Consider the following 21,327-nt stretch of genomic DNA (forward strand, 5'->3'; position numbering starts at 1 on the left):
TTGATGTAAAAAAGTGTATATTAAACAGTTGAAAGTTTTTTTTTACATAAAACAAATAGTTAGAAGTTTTTAATTTACGCCAAATTTGACATGTATGATCAATATGAATGAAACATGAAATATGACTGTTAAATCTTTAAAATATTAATTATATAAAAAATATGAAAAATATAAAAATATTTTAATTTTATACTGATATAAATAAATCATTCTCAAATATATATTCCTCGTAATCCCTCCCACTTTAAATCTAAGGATTTTGTTAAAATTTATGTTCTTGTTAGTTGTTGTCATAACAATAGTGGCAATAATTTTGATTATTAATATTTTCTCTTTCAAAGATAAATTTTATATTTCAGAAAATTATATTTTTCAGGATAATAATAATAATAATAATAATAATAATAGAGTTAACTCGAAATAAATAGCAGTATTATTTAACTTAATTTCTCTTCTGAAAGAATAATCTTTATTAAGAATAGTTGTTGTTTAGAACAATCAATTTTTGAGAATAATTATGTTTTTGAATAAAAATGTTCGGAATAGGACTCTAGTTTAGAATAACTGCCATTAATCATTTGAGAATAGCTCTTGTTGAGAATGTTAGAGTATATTCAAAGACCAATCATATAATGATTGTAATAACATATTTTTTTACATAGTTTATTAATGAACACATTATCATAATTATCTTTAAAATATTCTTAAATAAATTTTCTATTACATTGTGTTTTTATGATTTTAAATTATCTGTTGTCTTGAAATAGTTTTAATGTTGGAATTGGATTAAATTTCTTAGAACTATGAAATCCAAATTTTTTTTTTTTTTGAAAATCATTTTTTTTTAAAAAACAATTCTTCAAAGTATACAATACTTTAATATTATTGTAACTTGAAAATAATATATTATATGTATAACGTATATTTGACCTATGCATCATAGGGTATACAAACTTTATTATATATTACAAGGATTTAAGTTTTTATTTTGTTGACACATAAAAATACGATATGTGATAAGAAAAGAAAAGAAATTTATTTGTGCAGGGAAAAATTACTAATGGTCACTAAATTAACTATAAATACGACTAACGCAAGCGCACTTATCGAACAATAGTATAGTTAAGGTGAGTAGGGAATATCGTATCCACAGGACTAAAAGTACTAGTAATTACCGTTTTTCTATTACTTAGCCGACAAATTGGAGTGATTGTTTTTAATATAAAATTACTAAACTAATCTAACTAAGAATGTAACAGAGAATGAAATAGGAAAATAATTGAAGATAACCAAAAAGATAGATAACACCCAGGAAAGAATCCACCTAGACTTCATCTATTATTATGAATCTGAATTAAACGATTTATTCACTTGTGTCTTGATCCGTAGAAATCCCTAAATTATGTTAATATCTCTTTTCGAGAGTAAGAACAACTGACTCTAGGTTGATTAATTGAAATCTCTTTCTAATTAAAACCCCTATTGTCATATTAACTCGATCTATGGATTCCCCTATTAGATTTGACTTTAATCCGGTAGATTTATGTCGTCCTATTTCTAGGATTGCATGCAACCCCACTTAATTATGCTAGATCTACTCTTAAATAGGGACTTTTTCTCCATTGAAATAAGCACATTAAACTTGAATTAATATTTCAGAAATATTAAAAAAAGAAATAAACATACATAATTGAGAACAAGAATCAAGTATTTATCGCATAAATCAGAAATCAAATAATAAGATTCATCATAGGTTTCATCTTCCCTAGGTATCTAGGGAATTTAGTTCATAATCTTGAATGAAAACATCTCAAAGTCAGAATAACCACAAGACATAAAGAAATTCAATAAAACTTCGAAAGAAATTAAATGGATATCTTCGATCTTGAGGGAGATCCGCTTCCGAATTGGTTCCGATGGCGTTTTTCGAGTGCTTTCTTCAATCTTCTCTGAGTGCCCTTTAGATTTTCTTTTAATTGGTATTTATAGACTTTAGAATGCTCAGAAAGCCTAAAAATTAGGTTTTCGCGTATTTGGGAAGCAGGGTGCGATATCGACACGGGCTGGCGCATGGGTGTGAGGTCAGCCCATATGGCTCACACGGGCATGTGGCTAGCCCGTGTGGAAATGCCCAGGCCCTGTGGATCTTGGAAACAGCTTTATTTGTCTGATTTTGGCTTGTTTTTTACTCCTTTTTCTCCCAAATACTCTCGTAAGTATAGAAACATGAATTTAAAAGATTAGAAGCATCAAGTTCACTAATTTACATAATTAATCATCTAAAAACGCATTAAGAATGAGATTAAAATATGTTACTTTTACAGCTTATCAATTACAACATAAACCCTATCAGATATGATGTCCTAAGTGTAATATTTTCGTCTATGTACATTTGTATTTTTCGAATAAATTGGTTTAATAATAATATCCATTAATTATATTGATATTCTTCATATTTTGTCCTCAATGGTTTTTTGTACGCAAAGCAAAATGGAAGCAAGTATTAGCTTACTGGTTATCTAACATTTAACTAATACTGAGTGATATTACGTGGTTGGACCGTAATATGGAAAGACAACATGTATTAGTAGATGAATCTAAACATGTCTTTAGTCTAATAAAAAAATGAGCAAACCAATTTACAGACTAATATACCGTTTATCAAGTCCAATTTTGGAGATATTTTGTCTTAAGCATCAGAGCGGATGAATCTCAGAAGGTAGAGACATAGATATGACTAGCTAAATTGACAGTACATCGGACAACAACCAAGTAGAATAAATCCTAAATTTGTTTATGGATTTATTCACTTGTGACGTTCATAGCATGGCATACATTAATCCTAAGTGGATGATGAACTATATATGTGTGACTCGTTTACTTTGATGTAAGTAAAAACTTGAGTTCAAATAGATAAGGAACTGAAAGTTGGTGTGTCGAGTATATGACTTTTGCAGTATGTAGCATTATTTACGAACATGACTCATTTCTCTGTTCATTTGGTTCTATGAATTCATCTTTTTCCTTGACTACTCCAAAGGAGAGATAGCCTTAGAAACTCTGCATGGGGCGATGATCATAAAATTTAAGTCAAAAAAAAAGAGAATCCAGTAAGCTGCCACTGGGAGAATGGAAGCTCCGGTGTTCGGGAAAGCTAAGCGGACAAGGAGAAGAAGCATCAAGTGAGTTTCTAGACTCAACCCTTGAAATGCTAAGTATGTTGTAAGGTTGCATGGGGTTATAAATATCCATCATTCTAGTTCAATGTGCTTGAATTAGCTATGATTTCACTGTACTGCATCCAAAAAATGCATGTAATGCATATAAAGGAAACATTGTTGGATTTAAGCGAAGTTAGGAAAGGAAAATGGGATAATTCTTTTAGATACTGCCATACGGTGTTGTTGTGTGCACTCGTGATGAGTGAAGCTCTGAGCCTTGTAAATAGGACATTGCGGTGTTCAAGCATCAAAGTATAGGATGGTGAAATGGAGGAATGGATGGAAGGATAAGGGAATAGTAAAAATCATGGCTAGGCCATAGAACCGATGGGAGGCTATATGCCTAAAATGAGTAAGACCATAATTGAAAGATGTTATGGCTTCATGATAAGGATGAGTAAGACCATAGCAGAAAGATGTTATGGCATCATGATATAAATGAGTAGGATCATGGTTGAAAGACGTTATAACATCCTTTGACAGCCCGACAGGACGTTAAACACAAGATAATCCAATGAGACATTAAACATGGGATAGCTCGACGAAACATTAAATACGAGATAGTTCGACGAGACATTAAACATGGGATAGCCCGACGGGACGTTAAACACGAGATAGTTCAACGGGATATTAAACACAAGATAGTTTGATGGGATATTAAACATGAGATATTTCAATGGGACATTAAACATAAGATAGTTCAATAGGACATTAAACACGAGATATTTCAACAGGACATTAAACACGGGTTAGTCCATCGGGACACTCAACATGGGGCAATCTACCAAGACGATAAACATGGGGTCCTAATGCGTAAGACTATAGCTAGGCTATGGCAACATAGAAAGTCCACCGGGACAATAAACACGGGTGGAAAACCAAGATAGGAGCTATGGGGAAATCCTACAGCTAAGGAAGAAGAGTTGGAAGAAAAAGTAACTAATGGCAACAATGACAAGCCAACAAACTATTGCGAAAATCAGTTGAATAAAGAAAAATAAAGTAGAAAGGGGAAGTAGTCCACCAAAATAGTAATCAGGGAAGCCGGAAAGGCAAAAGGGCGGTAGCTTAACAGTAATCAGTCATGTGAACTACCGAGCTAGTTGTGCTTGATGTATAAATAAGCTGAAAGAATGAGTAATTGGAGGATCTTATTAAGGATCCGCCATTAGGAATCGTTAAGATATGCTTAATGAAACTGGTAAGTTAGAGTAAAGAATGCAAGCACCTCAGCAGAAAGGGTCTTGGAATAAGAGGGGTTGGATGGAGACCCAGGATAGAAAAGTATTATGAGAGATAACATCAATTGTAGGTATGTTTGTTAAAACTATTCCTCTTTAAGGGAAAACCATAGAGGAAGTATCATCCAAATGGCTAGTTAGGCGGAGATGTCGAATGGAATAGAAACCATGAACCCAGATAAGCCACTTAGTGATAGTTGGCTGAGTACTGAGGGTCATAGTAAGTCATAGCAGAAAGGCATGTTACGCTTAAGGGTAAGGTCATACGACTGAAGCGGATTACGAAGAAATAATCTGACCTCTATTTGTTCTAAACAGGACATAGTCCACAAAGCTGCGAGAAATCCTATTAGTCACCTCAACAAAGGGGAAATTAATGAGTTTTGCGGGACTATGATTAAGATAAGGAAAGAGTCTGCCATGAACTAAATAAGTTTAGAATAACCTCCAATAGTCTTTAGGAGGGTAATTCGAAAAGCTGTTTTAATAGGCCATAATGGTGGGAAGAAAAAATCCACATTGAGGATAAATGGATAAAAAAAAAGTGAATAAAAGAAAGGATAAAGTCCATAAAAGTGGCGAGACATTCAAAGAACCTATCAAGGCCAAACAAATGTTGAGAGAATGGTCGGAAGGAAATCGTTTAACGATCTATCCGCCAATGGATAGGATTGGGAATAAGATAAAGTCCACTACAATGGTTTAAGAGAAATGTTTCAACGAGCAAGGAGTTGTTGTACCTTTTATTATTAATTTGAACCCAGGCAATGTAAGGTATGTTTTAAACTTACATGGTTTGACATATGTTATGCAGGAAATGCGAAATGAAGAACTCGTGGAATGGGCTAAGCCAGATCGTGTCGAATCAATGATTTATCATTAAAATAGTCATACACATAGGAAGGGAGATACCTTTAGGAACTTCGCCAATGGGGCGGTCATGTTGTATTTGTTTAAATTCCTCAGAGTCCTGAGTTAAAACAATGAACTTTGTATTGAATTTAGACTCTTTTGTAAGTTATTATAAATAGGTAATACAATTTGTTTTTAACTTAGTGAGGTCTTAGTTTAATCGATAGCCCAATTTTGTTGTGACGCTCGCACCCGGATCCGACAAAATGGTCGAGTGGGGGTGTTACAAGCTTAGATTAAATTATAAAGCGTTACGTTAAAAGTCCAAAAAAACACATAATTGGGTGTGCTGCCTCCTTCTGGTTAAACTAGAAGACTATTTTTTTATTGTATAAATATTATTTGTATTTTACTAATTCAACCAAGATTCTCTTATTTCTCCCTATAAACAAATGAAATTGGTAGAGCTATTTAGATGCGTTTTATACAAGTTTGAGATATTGTTATTTTGTCAAAAAGTAGAGAATTTATTTTCTATGTATAAACTTTATTGCCTGAGAATCACATTTTTGTCTGTTTTTATCGAGAGAGAATAGCGAAGAATATTGTTCGTTGAAAGCCGAGAACGTCTAGGATCTGTCTCGCTCAAAGCACAAGTACTTTTCGAGAAAAAAGGTATTGCTATAAATATCAACAACCAACTCAATTTTCAAAATTTTTAATTTTAATTTTAATTTTTACATAAATTTTAATGGGCTAATATCAATTATCATATTTTTAAAATTAAACTTATATTATGTTTTAATTTTTAACCATATTTTCAATTAAACATTACAAAGTAAAAAAAAATGCTTTTTGAAATAAAGATTGAATTCTTTTAATCTTAGATGGTTCGAAAATATATAAAAATTATTTTAATTAAATATTGCTAATATTAGTTAATATTTCTAATGCTGCATTGATTATTTTCAAGATAGACTATGAGCTAAAAACTAGTAATAAGGAAATATCGAACGTATTGTTCTTAGTAACAGTGAATCAAATTATCATAATTATTATATATTTAATGATTTTTAAAAATAAATTATATTATTATTTTTTAATTATTTTTCACTATGACCTAAATTAAACATGTGAATATTTAAAATTTACTTTGATAAAATTACCATATGAGTAGGTGAAATTGAATTAAGTCATCTTCCTTAACTTTAATGACCATTTTGTAGGAAGAGAAGTTCCATGTTTAGGAAAAATAAATAGCAGGAAACGTGAATGTTTGTGAGCAGAGCACACCTCCATCATCAGATAAATAATGAAGCTAACATTACAGTCAGCTTGGAAAAGATGAAAACCTTAAAAACATAACACGGTTTCAAATTCAATTCCCTACTCAAAATAAAGATATTTCCCAATGCTTCACAAGGGAATTTAATCATACACTGAACTACAATAAATAGCATTTGAAAACACAGATTTCCTACCACCAACCACAGCCACCGATTCATATGCTGCACTATTCTAATTCATACAAGACACAAACTAATACCACAGTTAGCAGACTACACCAAGACTAAAAGTACAAATAGACAGAGAGAGAGAGTACATTTTTACAACATCATCAAGGGCGAGCTCTCTTGTTGCTGCACGACGGGCATTTGTACTGCTTAATGTGCTCGGCTCTAGCAGGAGTGATCTTCACACACTTCCCATGGAACCACTTCTCACATGCATCACAACAAATCCAGAACTCATCCGAGGCATAGTTCTCACCACAAGCCCCACACAAGGTCTCTCCATGCTCGTCTTCGTCTTCCTCGTCCAACCCTTGCTCTTCATCTTTTGGCTGTGATGCTTTTGAATGCTTCGCCTGAGATTCCCGCTGATCAGAACAAAACCAACAGCAAAACAAATAAATAAAGTACCGAAGATGGGAAAACTATTTTGACTACAAAACATTAATTATAATAAGCGACTCGTCACTAAGACAATCCTGGATAGCGGCCACTTATATATTCATTAAAAGTATCTATACCATACTGAACAACACGATTTATGTACGGAAAGTCCTTTTTACCACTTTTGAGTTGGATTTTGATTTGTTGCTACTATGATTTGAAACCAATGACTTCTCTTTTGTTTGTTTCTTGGCAACACCACCGGTTACAACTTCAAATATTGTTGGAAGATCATTAATCATGTTGAAAAGCCGTTTCCTGTATCGAAGGAGACATTTAATAATCCAATGAATGAACAGAATAAATATTGGTGAAAGATTTCCTAGTGGACCCGAGCCTGCCAAAACTAAGTTACAATACAACAGAGGGATTAGACCTCAATGCCGTTAGCATTAACTACGCAAGCAATTTTAATAGCTTAAAGCCCATAATGTGCATTTAATTGGAAAGTAATATATATAACAAATTATTACATGTTTTTCAATGTCTCAAACTAATGGCTTCCAGCTTAAGAATGACACATTGCAAGTCACACACATATGTCTCGTTCAATTGATCAAAACGTAGCAAATCATTCCACTTAATCAGATAATACAGAACTCGGTTCTGTAGTCAGACAGAAAGATACGCGGAGAAAAGGAAAAGGGAAAATCAAAAAAGGCTATCGGTCAATCTCTAACTTGCTTTTTCTTCAAGTAAGAACATGCTCAAGAGTAAAATTTTGCATCAGTTTTAACATACCTGTCAGCTTTATCAAATCCAAATCTTGCACCAAAATAGAAGGCAACAGAAAGTAGCCATGCGTCGCTGTGGACGGCAACTAAAGATAGCCAATCCTTTTCTTGCATGCCATCTCTTGCAAAGTTAATACCCAAGGCAGGCTCTGGTAGTTCTGGAGGGACCTCTTCAGCAGGTAAATTGACTTCCCATTGTTCACTTGGGAAGCCATACAAACACAGGTTCTCTTTCTCTGCAAATAAAATAACATAGCTCATGAAGAGAACATGGATGCAAATAAAGAACCTTGCAAAAACTAGCAATAATAGCAAAGGCAGCTAGACTAAATGGTTGGTCAGTAGCAAAAATGTTACCCCATAAAGCCACCTTTGGTTGAATAAGAAACAAGAACCTACCTCTATGAACAGTAAAATCTACAATGGACCCCACAATCAAGCACAACTAGCTTTACCATCTTCACTTTAAATTATAATTCATATTTGAATATCCAAAGTGAAAAAAAAAAATGAAAAAGTACAGAGAGGAGGCTCAAGATGCAGTTCAATAAAGCAGTATTAACTACATGACCGAATGCCCAAGAGTTTGGTTCACAAATTAAGCATATCAGCACCACACTCTGCACTCCATGTATCATAAAGCAAAGGTAATAGCTATAAAGCTTTAAAGACCACTATCAGCAGGTCCTATCAAAATCCTAGAAACACATGGAGCCTCCAACAATGAAATGCATCAATTTGGTGTCAGCAGCTTGAGAGTGAGACATGCCACAATTCTTAATACATTTACAAAAGATTGAGACCAACTTTATACGCATTACACCCAAAAAGAAAAGTAAAACAAAATATTTTACGTATGTCTAACAAATTAACTTCAAAGCGAAACAAACAAAAAAGAAGGAAGCTTTACCAGGATCACACTGCTGATAAAATTCTTCAACATCTGCAACATGACAGAACCAAACCTTTTAAGCGAACAAATAGATCTCATAAAGATTATTACAAACAACATAACTTAGAAATACTTTTTCTCTTCGAATGAGAAACAGAAGACAAATATATCAGTTTGATAAAACCAAAAGAAGCAGCACTAAATTCACACATAAATTTACGTTATTTTCGGCTGAACATTTCAGAGCTGATTCAAGTGGAAAAGTGTTCAGCCTAAAATAACGATCTTGAAACCAAATGCCTATTTTTTTTAATATTTTTTTGATAATAATATATGCTAAATATTGGATTTTGACTAACAATGAATATTACATTTATCCTTTTCAACATTTTCTCAGTGATCATTTAATCAGATGAAGCAAAATGTAAAATTGAAATTCCAATAAAATGCAAACTCATTTATGATAAAAGTCCAATTACTTTGAGCTAAATTTGCACTAATTGATTCCAAACTAAAAGTGCAAGCATTATAATCATTTTGCTTCTTAAAGAAAAAAGAATCTCAAAATAATAATAGTAAGATATACGATTAAAAGCTTACTTTTACATTCTATTTACATTTCTAAAACCTACAATATATATTATATATATAAGCAAGTCAATAATAGAAAAAATATATTCAAATTTATAGATTAAAGAACGGGAAAAAAAAGAACGAAAATTGGAAGGAAAAAATTCTCTCTCCTTTACAATTTCTCGCCAGCCAAACAGAACAGGAAAAAATAAAACAGCAAAAAGAACAAAGAAACACTAAAAGAATAAAACAGAAAGCAGCACAACCGCGTTTTTTAAGGAAATCGAAGAACAAAAAGGATTGAAACCCAAAACAACATGTACTTTTAATCGTTAATCTGATTAAAAAGATTAAAATTTTCAAAATTCAAACGGAGCTGTCAAGGAGAAAGAAAAAAAACAGTATCTTTCAGTTTCTAAATTTGAGTGTTCTTTATTTTTCTGAGGGAACAAACAGAAGAAAACCTGTGGTGAGAGCTTTGATCATGCCAGCTCTTCGTCCTTTGAAATCCCTAAAAACTTCTTCAACTGTGCGAGGATTATACTGAGCTCCTCCTCCTTCCATTTCTCTCTTTCTCTGTTCGAAGACCCAAAAAGGAAAAAAAAAAGTTTCTTTCTTTTGTTATGAGCGAAAACGAGACGCCATTGTTTTTTTTCTATTTATATTATGCTTTTACATTAATTAATTAATGATTTGTTTTGTTTTGTTGTTTGATGGCTGCCGAGCGGAGAGGTATAGAGTGGGGGCATCGTTTTGTTAGGGCGGATTTGAATCTGGGTTTGGTGGTCGGGTTAACTATATTTGAGAGAAGGGTGTTGAGTCCGACTGATGACGTGGAGGTTTGAGAGAGACACGTCATCTTCTGGTTTGTTTTTGAATCATTGATTAGAGAAAATTAGAAGGGTAAACAAAGTCCAAACAAATAAAACGCCTAAACCTCAAGGTAACTCAGGCTGCGTTCTTCATTGCTTAACAGACGGACTTTTCCTTGAAAAAGTGCTTTTCTTTGAAAAGCAATGAAGAACGACCTTCGTTTGGTAGCAAATTCTCAGAAGCTGAGAAGTGCTTTTGGGCAGACGGAGAAGTGAAAATTTTTAGCTTTTCAGCCAAGAAGTGCTTTTGGCTGGTTCATTTACTTTTTAGCCACACACGAACGCCCTTATCTCTGCTCTCTGCTGCTTCTTTGCCCTCATCTCTGCCTTCTGCTGGTTCTTTGTTCTGCCCTTTGCTGGTTCTGCCCTCTGCCGGTGAGTTTATTTTTTTCTTCTCTTCTTCTGTATATTTTTGTTTGTCTGAGATTGATTTTCAATTTCCCTACCCTCTGCCCTTTGCTGGTTCTTTGGTTCTCAATTTCCCTACCTTTTTTACTTCGATTTTCTACGATTTCTCCTCATTTTTTTTAAATTTTATGCTGAAATTTAGTTTCGATTTTGCGATGTTATTAATGGGTTTTGATCCATTAGAATGTTTGGGTTTTCATTTCTTTGAAATTTAGTAGTAAACTATGGGATAAAAGAGCTTCATTTTCTTAGCTACCAAATAGAGGAGTAATGCTTTTAAGCTGTTTGAATTAATGCCACAAAGAAAAAAAAAGAATTTTTATATTGGTTTTGTTTATGGTTGCAGTTTCACCAGTACCAGGTTGTTGGGAAGGCTCTTCCAACGGAAACGATGAGCACCCTAAGATTTACAGGATGAAGCTTTGGGCCATCAATGAGATTCGGGCCAAATCCAAGTTCTGGTTAGTGATTATTTTCATTTCTATCTGTGAATCTTTTTTTTTGGGGGGGGGGTAATTTAATCGCCATTTTATTGAAGTTGTTGATTTCAGTGTTTGTTCTTGAATATTCATCAGATACTTCTTGAGAAAGCTGAAGAAGGTTAAGAAGAGCAATGGGCAAGTCCTTGCCATTAATGAGGTAAAAATGCTTAGTGATATCCATTTGATGATTCTCTATTTATGAAGTAATTTGATGCTTAAGAAACATCCTTTTCATTATATGCTTGAATTTCTTGTTAGAGTCCTAGGGTCTTTTTTTTAGTATCGGAATCTATGTTGCATCATTTATAGTTTATCTGTTGAATTTAGATGGGGATTTTATGTTTTTATGCTATTGTCTTTAACTTTGCTTTGTTTTAGTAGTGTTTGAAACTATGTTGTGCGACTCACCAGCTTTTAGTTTATGTCTGTGCAATTTAGATGCGTAATTCATGTTTTATAGGCTATTTTCTTTAAATTTGCCCTGTGATAAGTTGAGAAATTTGATATGAAAAAAACATCTAATCTTAAGGCTTTCATGCCGGTTGTGTTTAACTAGAATTTATGATCATCTTGAATATAAAATTTTTGTTATGTTATGATGATAGTATAAAATGCTTAAATAGTATAAAATGCTGTTGTGGAGATTGTGAAAGAACATTACTTGGTATGTAGGCAATGCTGTTCAATTTGTTGTCAGCTTACTGCAATTGTCTCATAAATTCTGAACTCTTTTTAATGTTTTATTAGGTTATTGCAATTCCTGAGTATAACCATGCCATAGGGTATGCCTATCAATAGCAGATTACAATACACAGAAGCTTCCCCAGAAACAATTTCTGAATGGGCAGAGGTGAGGTTGATTTTAGTGACCAATCCTTTTTTGCTTATTTTTCGCTTATTTGTATATGTAAATTGGCTGCAGTAATCTTTACAACGTTGTAATTGGTGTTTGGAGTTAATATCCTCCATTGTTTAATTGCTTCAATAGCAGCTCCATTTTTGTCTTATGGATAAGGTGTCATTTCCATTTTTGTTTGGTTTCTTTTCAAGTCCTGTAGTGTTCTTGAATGCTTGTTGTGGATGTGTTACTAATGCCTATCAAGCTTAAATACACTCGAAATGATTGATGCAGGGTTATTGCAACTGTTATGGCTCTTCCAAGTCCTGAAATGTCTGGAAGGTTGCTTTGGCTCCTTAATTCGATTGGTGAGGTCACTGAGACATCCAGTTTAAAACGGGCCAAAAAGAAGTCTAGTTATAATGTGGGATCATTGGTTGTGAAAAATTAGTGTTTGATCTTTTAGAACTTTGTTTTTCCCTTTTTTGTGCTTGTTTGATTCAAATACATCTATTGAATACTTGTGCTAAATGCTCCATAGGTTACTGAAATAATGCCCCTTGAGTTGAGATTGAAATTTGGAATTGGTTTCTATGGACGGGTTCATATAACAGAGGTGAAATATAAGTTTCAGTATTATTGTTACTACTTATTTATGTAATAACCTTTAATGCATGTTTATATAAAAGGCATGTTTAATTTTAAATTGTCTCATTGGCAGGTAAATGACAATAATGTTCTTGAAAAGCCGTTTGGGAACTTCAAAGTTGGGCAGACAATCACTGCAAGGATTGTCGGAAAGCCTAATCAGAAGGGACTGAAATTTGTTCAACATCTGAGTGGACTGAAATTTGCTCTTCTGTTTCTCTTGTACTTTTTTACATCATGGTATGTACTAGTTTTATTACTATAGGTCTGATTCTGTTTAAAGATTTTAGCTGCACCTTTAAATGAAATGCAATACACGCTAAACTGTTCAATTGAAACTATGTTTGCTTTTATAATTCTAAGTATTTTGTTTTATATTCTCAAACATTTAATCTAAGGGGTGATGAAATAGTTAGTTCGATTCATTGTTAATTGAACTATAATTAACTAAACCGTTAGTTGAATTGAGCTTTTTTCTGTTAAAATAATTAACCGAATCGAACCAACTTCAATTAATTTTGTCGGCTTTCTATTGAATTGTTGTTTATATAACTTTTTTTTTCTTTTGGTCCAAAGTTCATACCATTTTGAAACAATTATTGGCAAACATTACACTAAAATAGTAGTGTGCATTAAATCGGAACAAAAATATGACAAACAATGTGCATTGTCATATATTAGAACAAAAACATTATAACATTACAATACAATGACAGTTGGAACGAAATTGATAGGTATTTAATTAATTAAAAATAAAATATAATTTTTATAATAATACAATCGTGTCAATATCTAATTACAAATATTTAATTTTTATATTTAAATATTTAAATATAGTTTATATCTTCTAATTAAATTTTATAAATAATTAATATTAATTACTTAGAAATATTTAAAATTAATATTATATATTAAAATATTAACAATAAGTTATAATAATTTTTTTTATATTTTGCTAAAATATAATAATATTAACTAATTTGAACATTATTTAAATACATATTTGTTACTTTATAATCTCATGTCTAAAATGGACATTTTATTCTTCAAAAGCACTTTTTGACAGCAATGCTAAACACTCAAGTTTCTCAAAAGCACTTCTGAAAAGCACTTCTCAAAAGCACTTCTCAAAAACAATGAAGAACTGGCCCGTTAGCAGCAGCAAGATCTTCAAATAAATCCAGCCCCGATTTTTTCAATATTTTCATTTTAAATTTTAATATTTGATATAATATCCACCATCCAATCCAATTAATTTACACATCAGCATTTATTTCTACTTGAGATCTAAAAAATTCCATTTTCCCTATATCAATCCCAATTAAAATTGGAGAAAGCAGTTGTCTAAAACTTTTGAACCCAAAATCCCCGCTACTCACTCAAAAATATTGAAATGGGTTGTGAGTGAGATTATTTCTAGAAATGGTATATTTTTTGGGTGGAGTCTTTCTTATAAGTGTCACTACTTTTTTTATAATATATATGTTTTTTTTAAAATATTATTTTGCTGATGGCGCATTTCTCATAGGCGTCATTGCTTGTATTATTTTTTTCAGGATCAGTACATGACCCGTGTATTATTTTTTTCCGGATCAGTACTACCAATGAATGAGAGGTGATGCAGTCCGCTTGAGCTTACATTATACACCTTATAGGGGGTGTATTCATGCCGGATGCATACGGCAATAGGGTCCACTTGATGTACTTACCCCTATTATTCAATTTGCATAACACACATTCATACAGTTGGGGATCCGCAGTGTTAGCTATGTTGTATCGCAAACTTTGTCGGACGACAGATCCTTCTGCGATGGACATAGGCGGATGCCTCATATTGCTGCAGTCGTGAACGCTTTACTGGATGTCATTCTTGGTATCTATTAGTCACCAATCTTATGTATTTCTACTCATTAAATAGGTGGTGAATTTTTACTCGTTATAACAATTAGTTACTTTTTTTCGGATTATATTATTCTCTAACAATTTGTTAGAATATATACACAGGTGATGAATTTTTGTATATATATACGGATTATGTACTGATCCAAGAAAAAATAATACAAGCAGTAACGCCTATGAGAAAGGCGTCTCTAATAAAATAATATTTTTCTTAATATATATATTATAAAAGAAATTTTGTGGCGTCTATAAAAAAAGTTCCACTCAAAAAATATACAATTTCTGTAAATAATTCTACTGACAATCTATTTTAGTATTTATTTATTTTTAATATTATTTAGTTAAATTAAACATTAATTGCTTGAAGACTCAAATGGCGAAAGAAAAAGGGGGATTTGATACTATCTATCAATCTTTGATCAAATCCAGTAATTAATTTTTTATCAAAAATGCAGATTTTCAACGAATATGAATGCACTACACAGGTTTGCCGGCAAGCAATACTCAGTAGGGTTGTTTTATACAAGTAGGTTTTTAGTTTATTTTTGTCCATTATATCTTCATGGGATAAAGTAACATTTTGTCCTCCAATTTGATAAAAAAAATTTAATTTGATGTTTGATTTTTCTTTTAGTTTAATTGATTTTAGAATTTGACAAAAAATATTAATTTTGTTCCAACGTGATATTTTAAAATTATGTCTTATCATCACTTAATATATTTTTTATATAAAAAATTAAATTTTAAGATGATAGCTATAATATTAGATTGTCACTTTATCCAGCAAGATAAAAATTAAGAAAAATTGTCAATTTCCAACATTAATGTGAATAAAAAAAGTTGCCATCCAAGCTTAGGTTTGTTTTTTAGGTTTGGGCCCGACTTGAAAAATGGATTTAAAATTTTATTCAAGTCTGACTCAAATTAAAATGCTAAAATACGGGCTCAACCCAACCTGCACATATTACTTTTTTATATAATTTATATATATATAATACATCCAAAATACTAAAATAATATTATATAAGTACAATTTTCAACAAATTGAAAATAATTTTTTTTAAAAATATGTGTACTTAAATAATATTATATAAGTACAACTTAGCAAGCAAATATCTCTAAAATGATAACAAAATTAACAATAAAATAAGAGTTATACAATATTCAAATAATAACAATAAAATAATAGCAACATAATAGTGAAATGATAGCAAAATAGTAAGAAAGCAGTAAAAAAATAACAGTAAAATAGTAAAAAACAACAATAAAAAATAGCAATTTTTTTTTGCAAATTCGGACCAGGTTGGAATAGAAGCAGATTGCATTTCAATCTCTCTATCGAAAAATGGGTAAATTAGTCATTATACATTTTGAAACGTGCAAATCAACTCCTCCGATAAATTTTATCTGTTAAATGATGACATGACACATTAATTTAAATGATAATTACTATTTTAGTCCCTAAACTATTATTAAAATATCATTTAATTTTTTTAAGATGTTTCTTAACAATAATTCTAAAAATTAAAAAAATAAATCGTTAAAAGTTATCTGTTGACATGAAAATGATGGACCAATTCTAATTTTTAAATAAAAAATTTTAAATAATTAGAGCTATTGACAAGAAAAAATTAAAAAAATCAAAATAATATTTTAGCTATAATTTAAACACCAAATTAATAATTAACTATTTAAATTAAAATACCACATTATCCTTTAACAGAAATTAAGGAATTTTAAAATGTATGCACTGTGATTCCACATCTTTTTCAATAAGAGAATAAAAAATCAAATTTTTATTCTTAAAAAAATTCAAATTTAACTAAAAATACTAAAAACCAAGAGTAAAAATCTGATTTGTTGAAATCACAATTTCATATAATCATTTTTTTCCCCCAAAAGTCGCGTGCCGAAATGCAATCCGCCCCAACCCACGGCGCTAATACTTTTACCGCAGATTTGGCGTATCTAGGAATTGAAAATGTATGATCTGATTGTCCAGCTATGCATTTTTATCTTATGTTCTTAATAACACCACTAATCACAAATTCATTAAATGTCTTCAGAACGAAAACATAACAGTAAAAAAGACAGCAGGCTACGAGTTCTTGTAAAGACATAACTGATCCATGTCCATGGTTTTGAAACGGTCTGATAATAAAAGTAAACTAAACAGCAAATTAAACAGAGCCAAGGATGACTTCCCATGGGAACAAAGCAGTCACCATTTTTCAGTGGAGCACCAAATACAGGACTGCTCGGATGAGGATTCATTAACTCATCTATCCACAGAGACGATGATGGAGGTTCCCACCACCTTGCATATCGCCAGTATGACCGGGCATGGGTCCACCAATGTGAGAAGAATAGGTAGAGAACCTGAAATCAGGCTGCTGGAATATTTCATCACTGTTGGAAGCAGTTGTGACGTCGGAGCAAGAGGCAGTCGAAGCAGCATCTTTGTAATTTTCCAGCTGATGAACTTCTGATTTGGAGAAGCACGTATCCAGTCCATTGCTTGTAGTAATACCCTTCGATTCTTGGAGCTTCTTTGTGTTGAGAAATCGCCCACCGTTTCCTCTAGCCCTTTTTAAAGCATGAAGATGTCGAGACTCATGCAGATATGGCTGCAAACATTTATAAAATGAACTTCCGACGTAATATCTTTGTAAGCCAATTAGCCAGACTACCATCCTAGGCGAAGTTGCAGTTCACGTGCAGCAAGAAGGAAAAACTTGAAGAAACACACCTTTCGAACTTTGATGAGTTTGTTCTGAGCCTCAAGCTTCGCACGATATTGTCTTCGCCTGAGAATAGCCTGATATTGCTTTGCATTAACATAGATAGGTTCATCTCGTGTAAGCTCCAGAGGCAATGGAACACGAGCAGGGAGCATAGCCATTGTAAGCTGATGATGAATCTGCTAGCAATGCAATGAGCCAATGCAAATATCTCACAAATGGATAACAAAGAAGACACATTTTTGCCTCACACATAACAAGTTGTGTGCCTTAAATAGATTTTCCTGACCTATGATGTCGAATTCATATCTACGGCAACAAGGTTACATTTACAGTAATTGAAGACTAGATCTTAAATCTGATATCGATGTTTAGGTTCTTTAAACTACCTTTCTCTTACGAGATTCCTCAAAGTGCAGACTGTCTTTACAATAATCACAAGGAAAGGTATAAGTGACTCCTGAAGATATCACTTATGGTGTTCAATAAGATTTAAAAGCAACAATACTCTTTTCTATGGATTGATGTTATGCCAAAGCGAAGTGCCTGCCATCGAACAGACATAAATGCGGTGCAAGAACAGGGAACCTAATGAACACAAAAAGATTCTTACCATAGCTAGCGGTGTGTAAGCAGAAGCTACCACACCACCAAAATACGGATCAGCATAATGAAGTGGAATATGAGCCTGAGGCATACAAAATGATATCTAAGCCTATGATACAATGTACAACACATAGCAGCCAAACCACATGAGTAGTTAACTAATAACTTACAATCGATTTGCTATAGTCAACTTGTGAAGGAGGGAGGACACATTCCTGAGTTCCCATTGGGGCGGCTAATTTAGTATGATCTCCAACAAGCTTCCCGTGCATTTCATTACCTCCTGAGCAAATTTAAGAACAGCTAATTAGATACACCCGGTGATAAGAGAGGAAAAAGATCCCTTTACTTTTAACGTATGAATTAGTAAAATTGTGTTAAGGGAAGCTCTGCCACAAATGTAGCAGTATATTAACATCTACAGCCAGGTAGCACAGTGGAACCTGAAAGTTCCTTTTGCATATAGGCTTGCAACTCCCTTGTTCTATTTTACTCGATTTACTCAGAATATAAGAGAAGTCAGTCCATCTGAACATGCACATAAAATCTAAGATACTTGCTAAGAAAAAGAAACATAGATTAAGGAAAAAAACATCACAAGGATTGAATCATTATCCAAAAATGCTACTTCAGGTTACTGGGGAAAATATCAAGACCTGATGATGCTGAAATTAAACTTTGCTCATAAAGATTGCTATCACCAGCACTACCCACTTCAGGATAAGATTGACAAGTTGATTGAGTTGATGATGAGTCTTGGTCTTGGAATTGAAAACTTAGCTGCTTGTTGTTATTCAAGTATTGAGGCAGAAGTCCCATCTTCAAGCTTAAATTTTCAGAAATGCTTGAATGCTGAACATGAGATTCAGTTGAGTTTTCCCAAGATGAGCAGCCAACAACATAGGTGCTCATTGAATGAGAACTGACAGCGGAATTCTTTTTATTTTGCATTGTTGTAAACTACTGTTCCAAGATATCTCAACTTATGAGGAAGCTCAAAAGGATCTATGAAAATGTTGAGACGAAATCTTTGCTGCTATTTGTTAAATCTGTATGATTCAGTGACCTAGCATCAAACCACAAATTATCATTGCGCTTGCTAGATATTTAAATTGGAAAAGAAAGAAAGAAATGATCAAAATGCTTCTTTCACGAGGTATAGGAAAATTTATATAACCAGCTTAATTCGACTTCAACAGATAGAGAGGAACAAGTATAGAGAGCAATTTGACCTTAAAAGCAATCATGTTAAACTGCTAAATTCAGATATAAAATATGAAGTGGTGAAAAGAAGGCTCACTAGGATTCTCTAACACATCCATAGAACCGTAAAAAAAATTTCATGAGTTCCATACACTCCATTGCAGTTCATCATCTGAAGTTACAGTTACTCACGCCATTCAAATTGATTAATTAGACCACAAATCTAGAACAAATCTTGTCTTGAGGTAATAGTACCTCACTCAGCATGGAAACAATTTCACAATGAAGCAACTTTAAATCATAAGCGTAAATAAGGAAAACGAAATAGCAGGTGCCTAACATTGAATTGTTTGATACAAGAACACCAAATATTATCAATAGTTTACCCCAATAATAAGATTTAGAAAAGGATAATAGGCAGGGGGGGGGAGAACATAAGGGCAGAGAAAGGTAAATGGATTCTTGATCAAATCAGTTATACATAATCTCAAACCCAAAAGCCCTTCCATGCATGCAAATCCAGCAACAAAGTATCCAAAGAAAGAGCTCAAAGTTGAACCAAAAACACCAAAAGAGAAACTTTAGAAAAAAAAAAGAACCCATTGATCAGCTATAGAAGTGAATTCCAACCCGCCATCTCAGGCACCAAATCCAATCATATTCAAAGGGTATAACCTTATAGACACCAAAAACTTTCTAAGCATATAATCTGTACAGAAAGATACATATATAGATAAGAAATACTAGATTAAACAAAAAAAAAAAGTAAAAGAACCCCAGAAGAACAAAAGCCAAGTAAATAGAAAGAAAAGGAAAGGGAGAAAAAAATTACCTTGGGGATTTTGATGAAGTAAAAGAGAAATAACACAAGTGAGCATTGTTTTACTAAGCTTGAATCTAGTGCATGTCTCCCCCTTTTCACCTCTCACACTTTCTCTGTTTCTCAAAGGTCACTCTTTTATCTTTTGGATCTTTTTTTTATATTATTTAAAAAAACAGAACAAAAAAGTAAACATCAGTTTGGATAATATTGTTTACATGTCTTCTAAAAAAACCTTTCTTGAAAAGAAAAGAAAAAGCTATCTGTTTAGTTTAGTAGCTCACCATCGTTATCTCTCCTCTTCCTCCACAACCACCACCGCCATCAGCGTCGCTCCAGCTACTTCAAAATAGTGCTCAGCTCACTGTTGTTTTTAAGCTGGGTTTCATTATTTTATTGAATAATATTGTTGGGTTGTTTTCTTGTCGTGTTGTGCTGAGGTGTAATAAATTGTTTTCTGTAATAAAATCTTCTCTCAGCCAGAACTGTTGCAAACGTCTTTTTCGTCAGCACTTTCCTCACGCGCTCTAGAATCGCGTGCTCTTTCTACTTCTCTCTTCCGTTTTTTTTCTCTGTTTTGACAAAGGTTATTATATACTATCTTTAGAAGTTCGAAATCAAACTATATATTTTTATTAAAGTTAGAATGTAATTTAGTAGTTTTAATAGTTTTATTTTTATAATTTTTTAAAATATTAAATAAAAATTTTACTATTTTTAGAGAGATTAAAGTGCATTTTTATTAAATTAAAATCTTATAAAATTTATAGGATCAAAAATGAAAAATTATATTTTAGGGATTAGAGTTTCTACCAGCCCTCTTAATACCACCCTGTATGTCATGGTATCTAAATTTAGAAATTTTTATCTACTTGATATATAAACCCATTTTTACTTAATTTATAATTAAACTTAAAAATCGTAAGTCAAGTTAATACATTTTTAGGTATTTAACCGTGGTTAAGTTTTTCATCTCAACTAATCAAATTATGCTAGATATATTATTATTAAAGAAAATGATGATGTGGTTAGCTTGAATGGGTTAACTTCGAAAAGCCAAAGCTGAAAAGCTTGGAGAAAAAAAAAGAAGCTAATCCATATTTTTCAACATTTGATTTATTCTTCATTCATTTCTTAGCAATATCTTGATTTTGAATTGTTATGAAAGGAAATGTTACTCTAGTTTCTGTTATTTTTATGTTATCTCCCTAGGCTTTTGGACTATTGATAATGCGCAGCATTTTGGTTCAACAAACCATTAATGAAACGATGTGTTTTAGTCCATCTTATAAGCATTAGGAAACGGTGCATTTTATTATGTTTTCTTATGTTAATGAAACAT

The 21,327-nt window shown here is 32.3% G+C and overlaps 2 protein-coding genes and 1 long non-coding RNA gene across 13 annotated transcripts; 1 reads left to right on the forward strand and 2 right to left on the reverse strand.

Annotated features, from left to right (window-relative positions):
• Positions 1 to 6,667: 6,667 nt before the first annotated feature.
• LOC107913851 (PHD finger protein ALFIN-LIKE 3) lies at positions 6,668 to 10,232 on the reverse strand. The gene is made up of 5 exons (XM_016842508.2): positions 9,933 to 10,232; positions 8,914 to 8,946; positions 8,011 to 8,239; positions 7,389 to 7,527; positions 6,668 to 7,193 (listed from the first exon to the last, which is right to left on the reverse strand). Exons 1-5 carry the CDS (start codon positions 10,030 to 10,032, stop codon positions 6,933 to 6,935), a joined length of 762 nt encoding a protein of 253 aa, XP_016697997.2. The 5' UTR covers positions 10,033 to 10,232; the 3' UTR covers positions 6,668 to 6,932.
• A 141-nt stretch (positions 10,233 to 10,373) lies between these two features.
• LOC107913852 (uncharacterized) lies at positions 10,374 to 13,054 on the forward strand. 3 transcript variants are annotated; one of them, XR_001688649.2, is made up of 7 exons: positions 10,374 to 10,715; positions 11,095 to 11,209; positions 11,324 to 11,387; positions 11,978 to 12,080; positions 12,363 to 12,492; positions 12,610 to 12,684; positions 12,790 to 13,054. It is a non-coding gene; the product is annotated as an uncharacterized lncRNA (long non-coding RNA). The 3 variants fall into 3 exon arrangements; XR_001688648.2 differs by having other exon boundaries at positions 12,363 to 12,436; XR_001688646.2 differs by having other exon boundaries at positions 12,363 to 12,684.
• A 3,590-nt stretch (positions 13,055 to 16,644) lies between these two features.
• Positions 16,645 to 20,427, reverse strand: LOC107913853 (nuclear transcription factor Y subunit A-3). 9 transcript variants are annotated; one of them, XM_016842510.2, is made up of 7 exons: positions 20,270 to 20,427; positions 19,998 to 20,136; positions 18,619 to 19,011; positions 18,133 to 18,245; positions 17,970 to 18,044; positions 17,365 to 17,535; positions 16,645 to 17,242 (listed from the first exon to the last, which is right to left on the reverse strand). In XM_016842510.2, the coding sequence occupies exons 3-7, from the start codon at positions 18,911 to 18,913 to the stop codon at positions 16,898 to 16,900; spliced, it is 999 nt and encodes a 332-aa protein (XP_016697999.2). In that variant the 5' UTR covers positions 18,914 to 19,011; positions 19,998 to 20,136; positions 20,270 to 20,427; the 3' UTR covers positions 16,645 to 16,897. The 9 variants fall into 9 exon arrangements, with proteins under 9 accessions (XP_016697999.2, XP_040958839.1, XP_016697998.2 ...); XM_041102905.1 differs by having other exon boundaries at positions 17,365 to 17,538; XM_016842509.2 differs by having other exon boundaries at positions 18,619 to 19,028.
• Positions 20,428 to 21,327: the final 900 nt, after the last annotated feature.

The sequence above is a fragment of the Gossypium hirsutum genome, chromosome D10, assembly GCF_007990345.1.
Source record: "Gossypium hirsutum isolate 1008001.06 chromosome D10, Gossypium_hirsutum_v2.1, whole genome shotgun sequence".
In the NCBI taxonomy this organism is placed as follows: domain Eukaryota; kingdom Viridiplantae; phylum Streptophyta; class Magnoliopsida; order Malvales; family Malvaceae; genus Gossypium; species Gossypium hirsutum.

Coding starts and splice junctions, on each gene's coding strand:
- LOC107913853 (XM_041102905.1), bottom strand. CDS start 18,913: ATGCAAAATAAAAAGAATTCCGCTGTCAGTTCTCATTCAATGAGCACC. Junction 18,246..18,618: donor TTTAATTTCAGCATCATCAG/GTCTTGATATTT, acceptor AAATTTGCTCAG/GAGGTAATGAAATGCACGGG. Junction 17,243..17,364: donor AACTCATCAAAGTTCGAAAG/GTGTGTTTCTTC, acceptor AAATGTTTGCAG/CCATATCTGCATGAGTCTCG.
- LOC107913851 (XM_016842508.2), bottom strand. CDS start 10,032: ATGGAAGGAGGAGGAGCTCAGTATAATCCTCGCACAGTTGAAGAAGTT. Junction 7,528..8,010: donor GGATTTGATAAAGCTGACAG/GTATGTTAAAAC, acceptor CCTTCGATACAG/GAAACGGCTTTTCAACATGA. Junction 7,194..7,388: donor CAAAATCCAACTCAAAAGTG/GTAAAAAGGACT, acceptor TGTTCTGATCAG/CGGGAATCTCAGGCGAAGCA.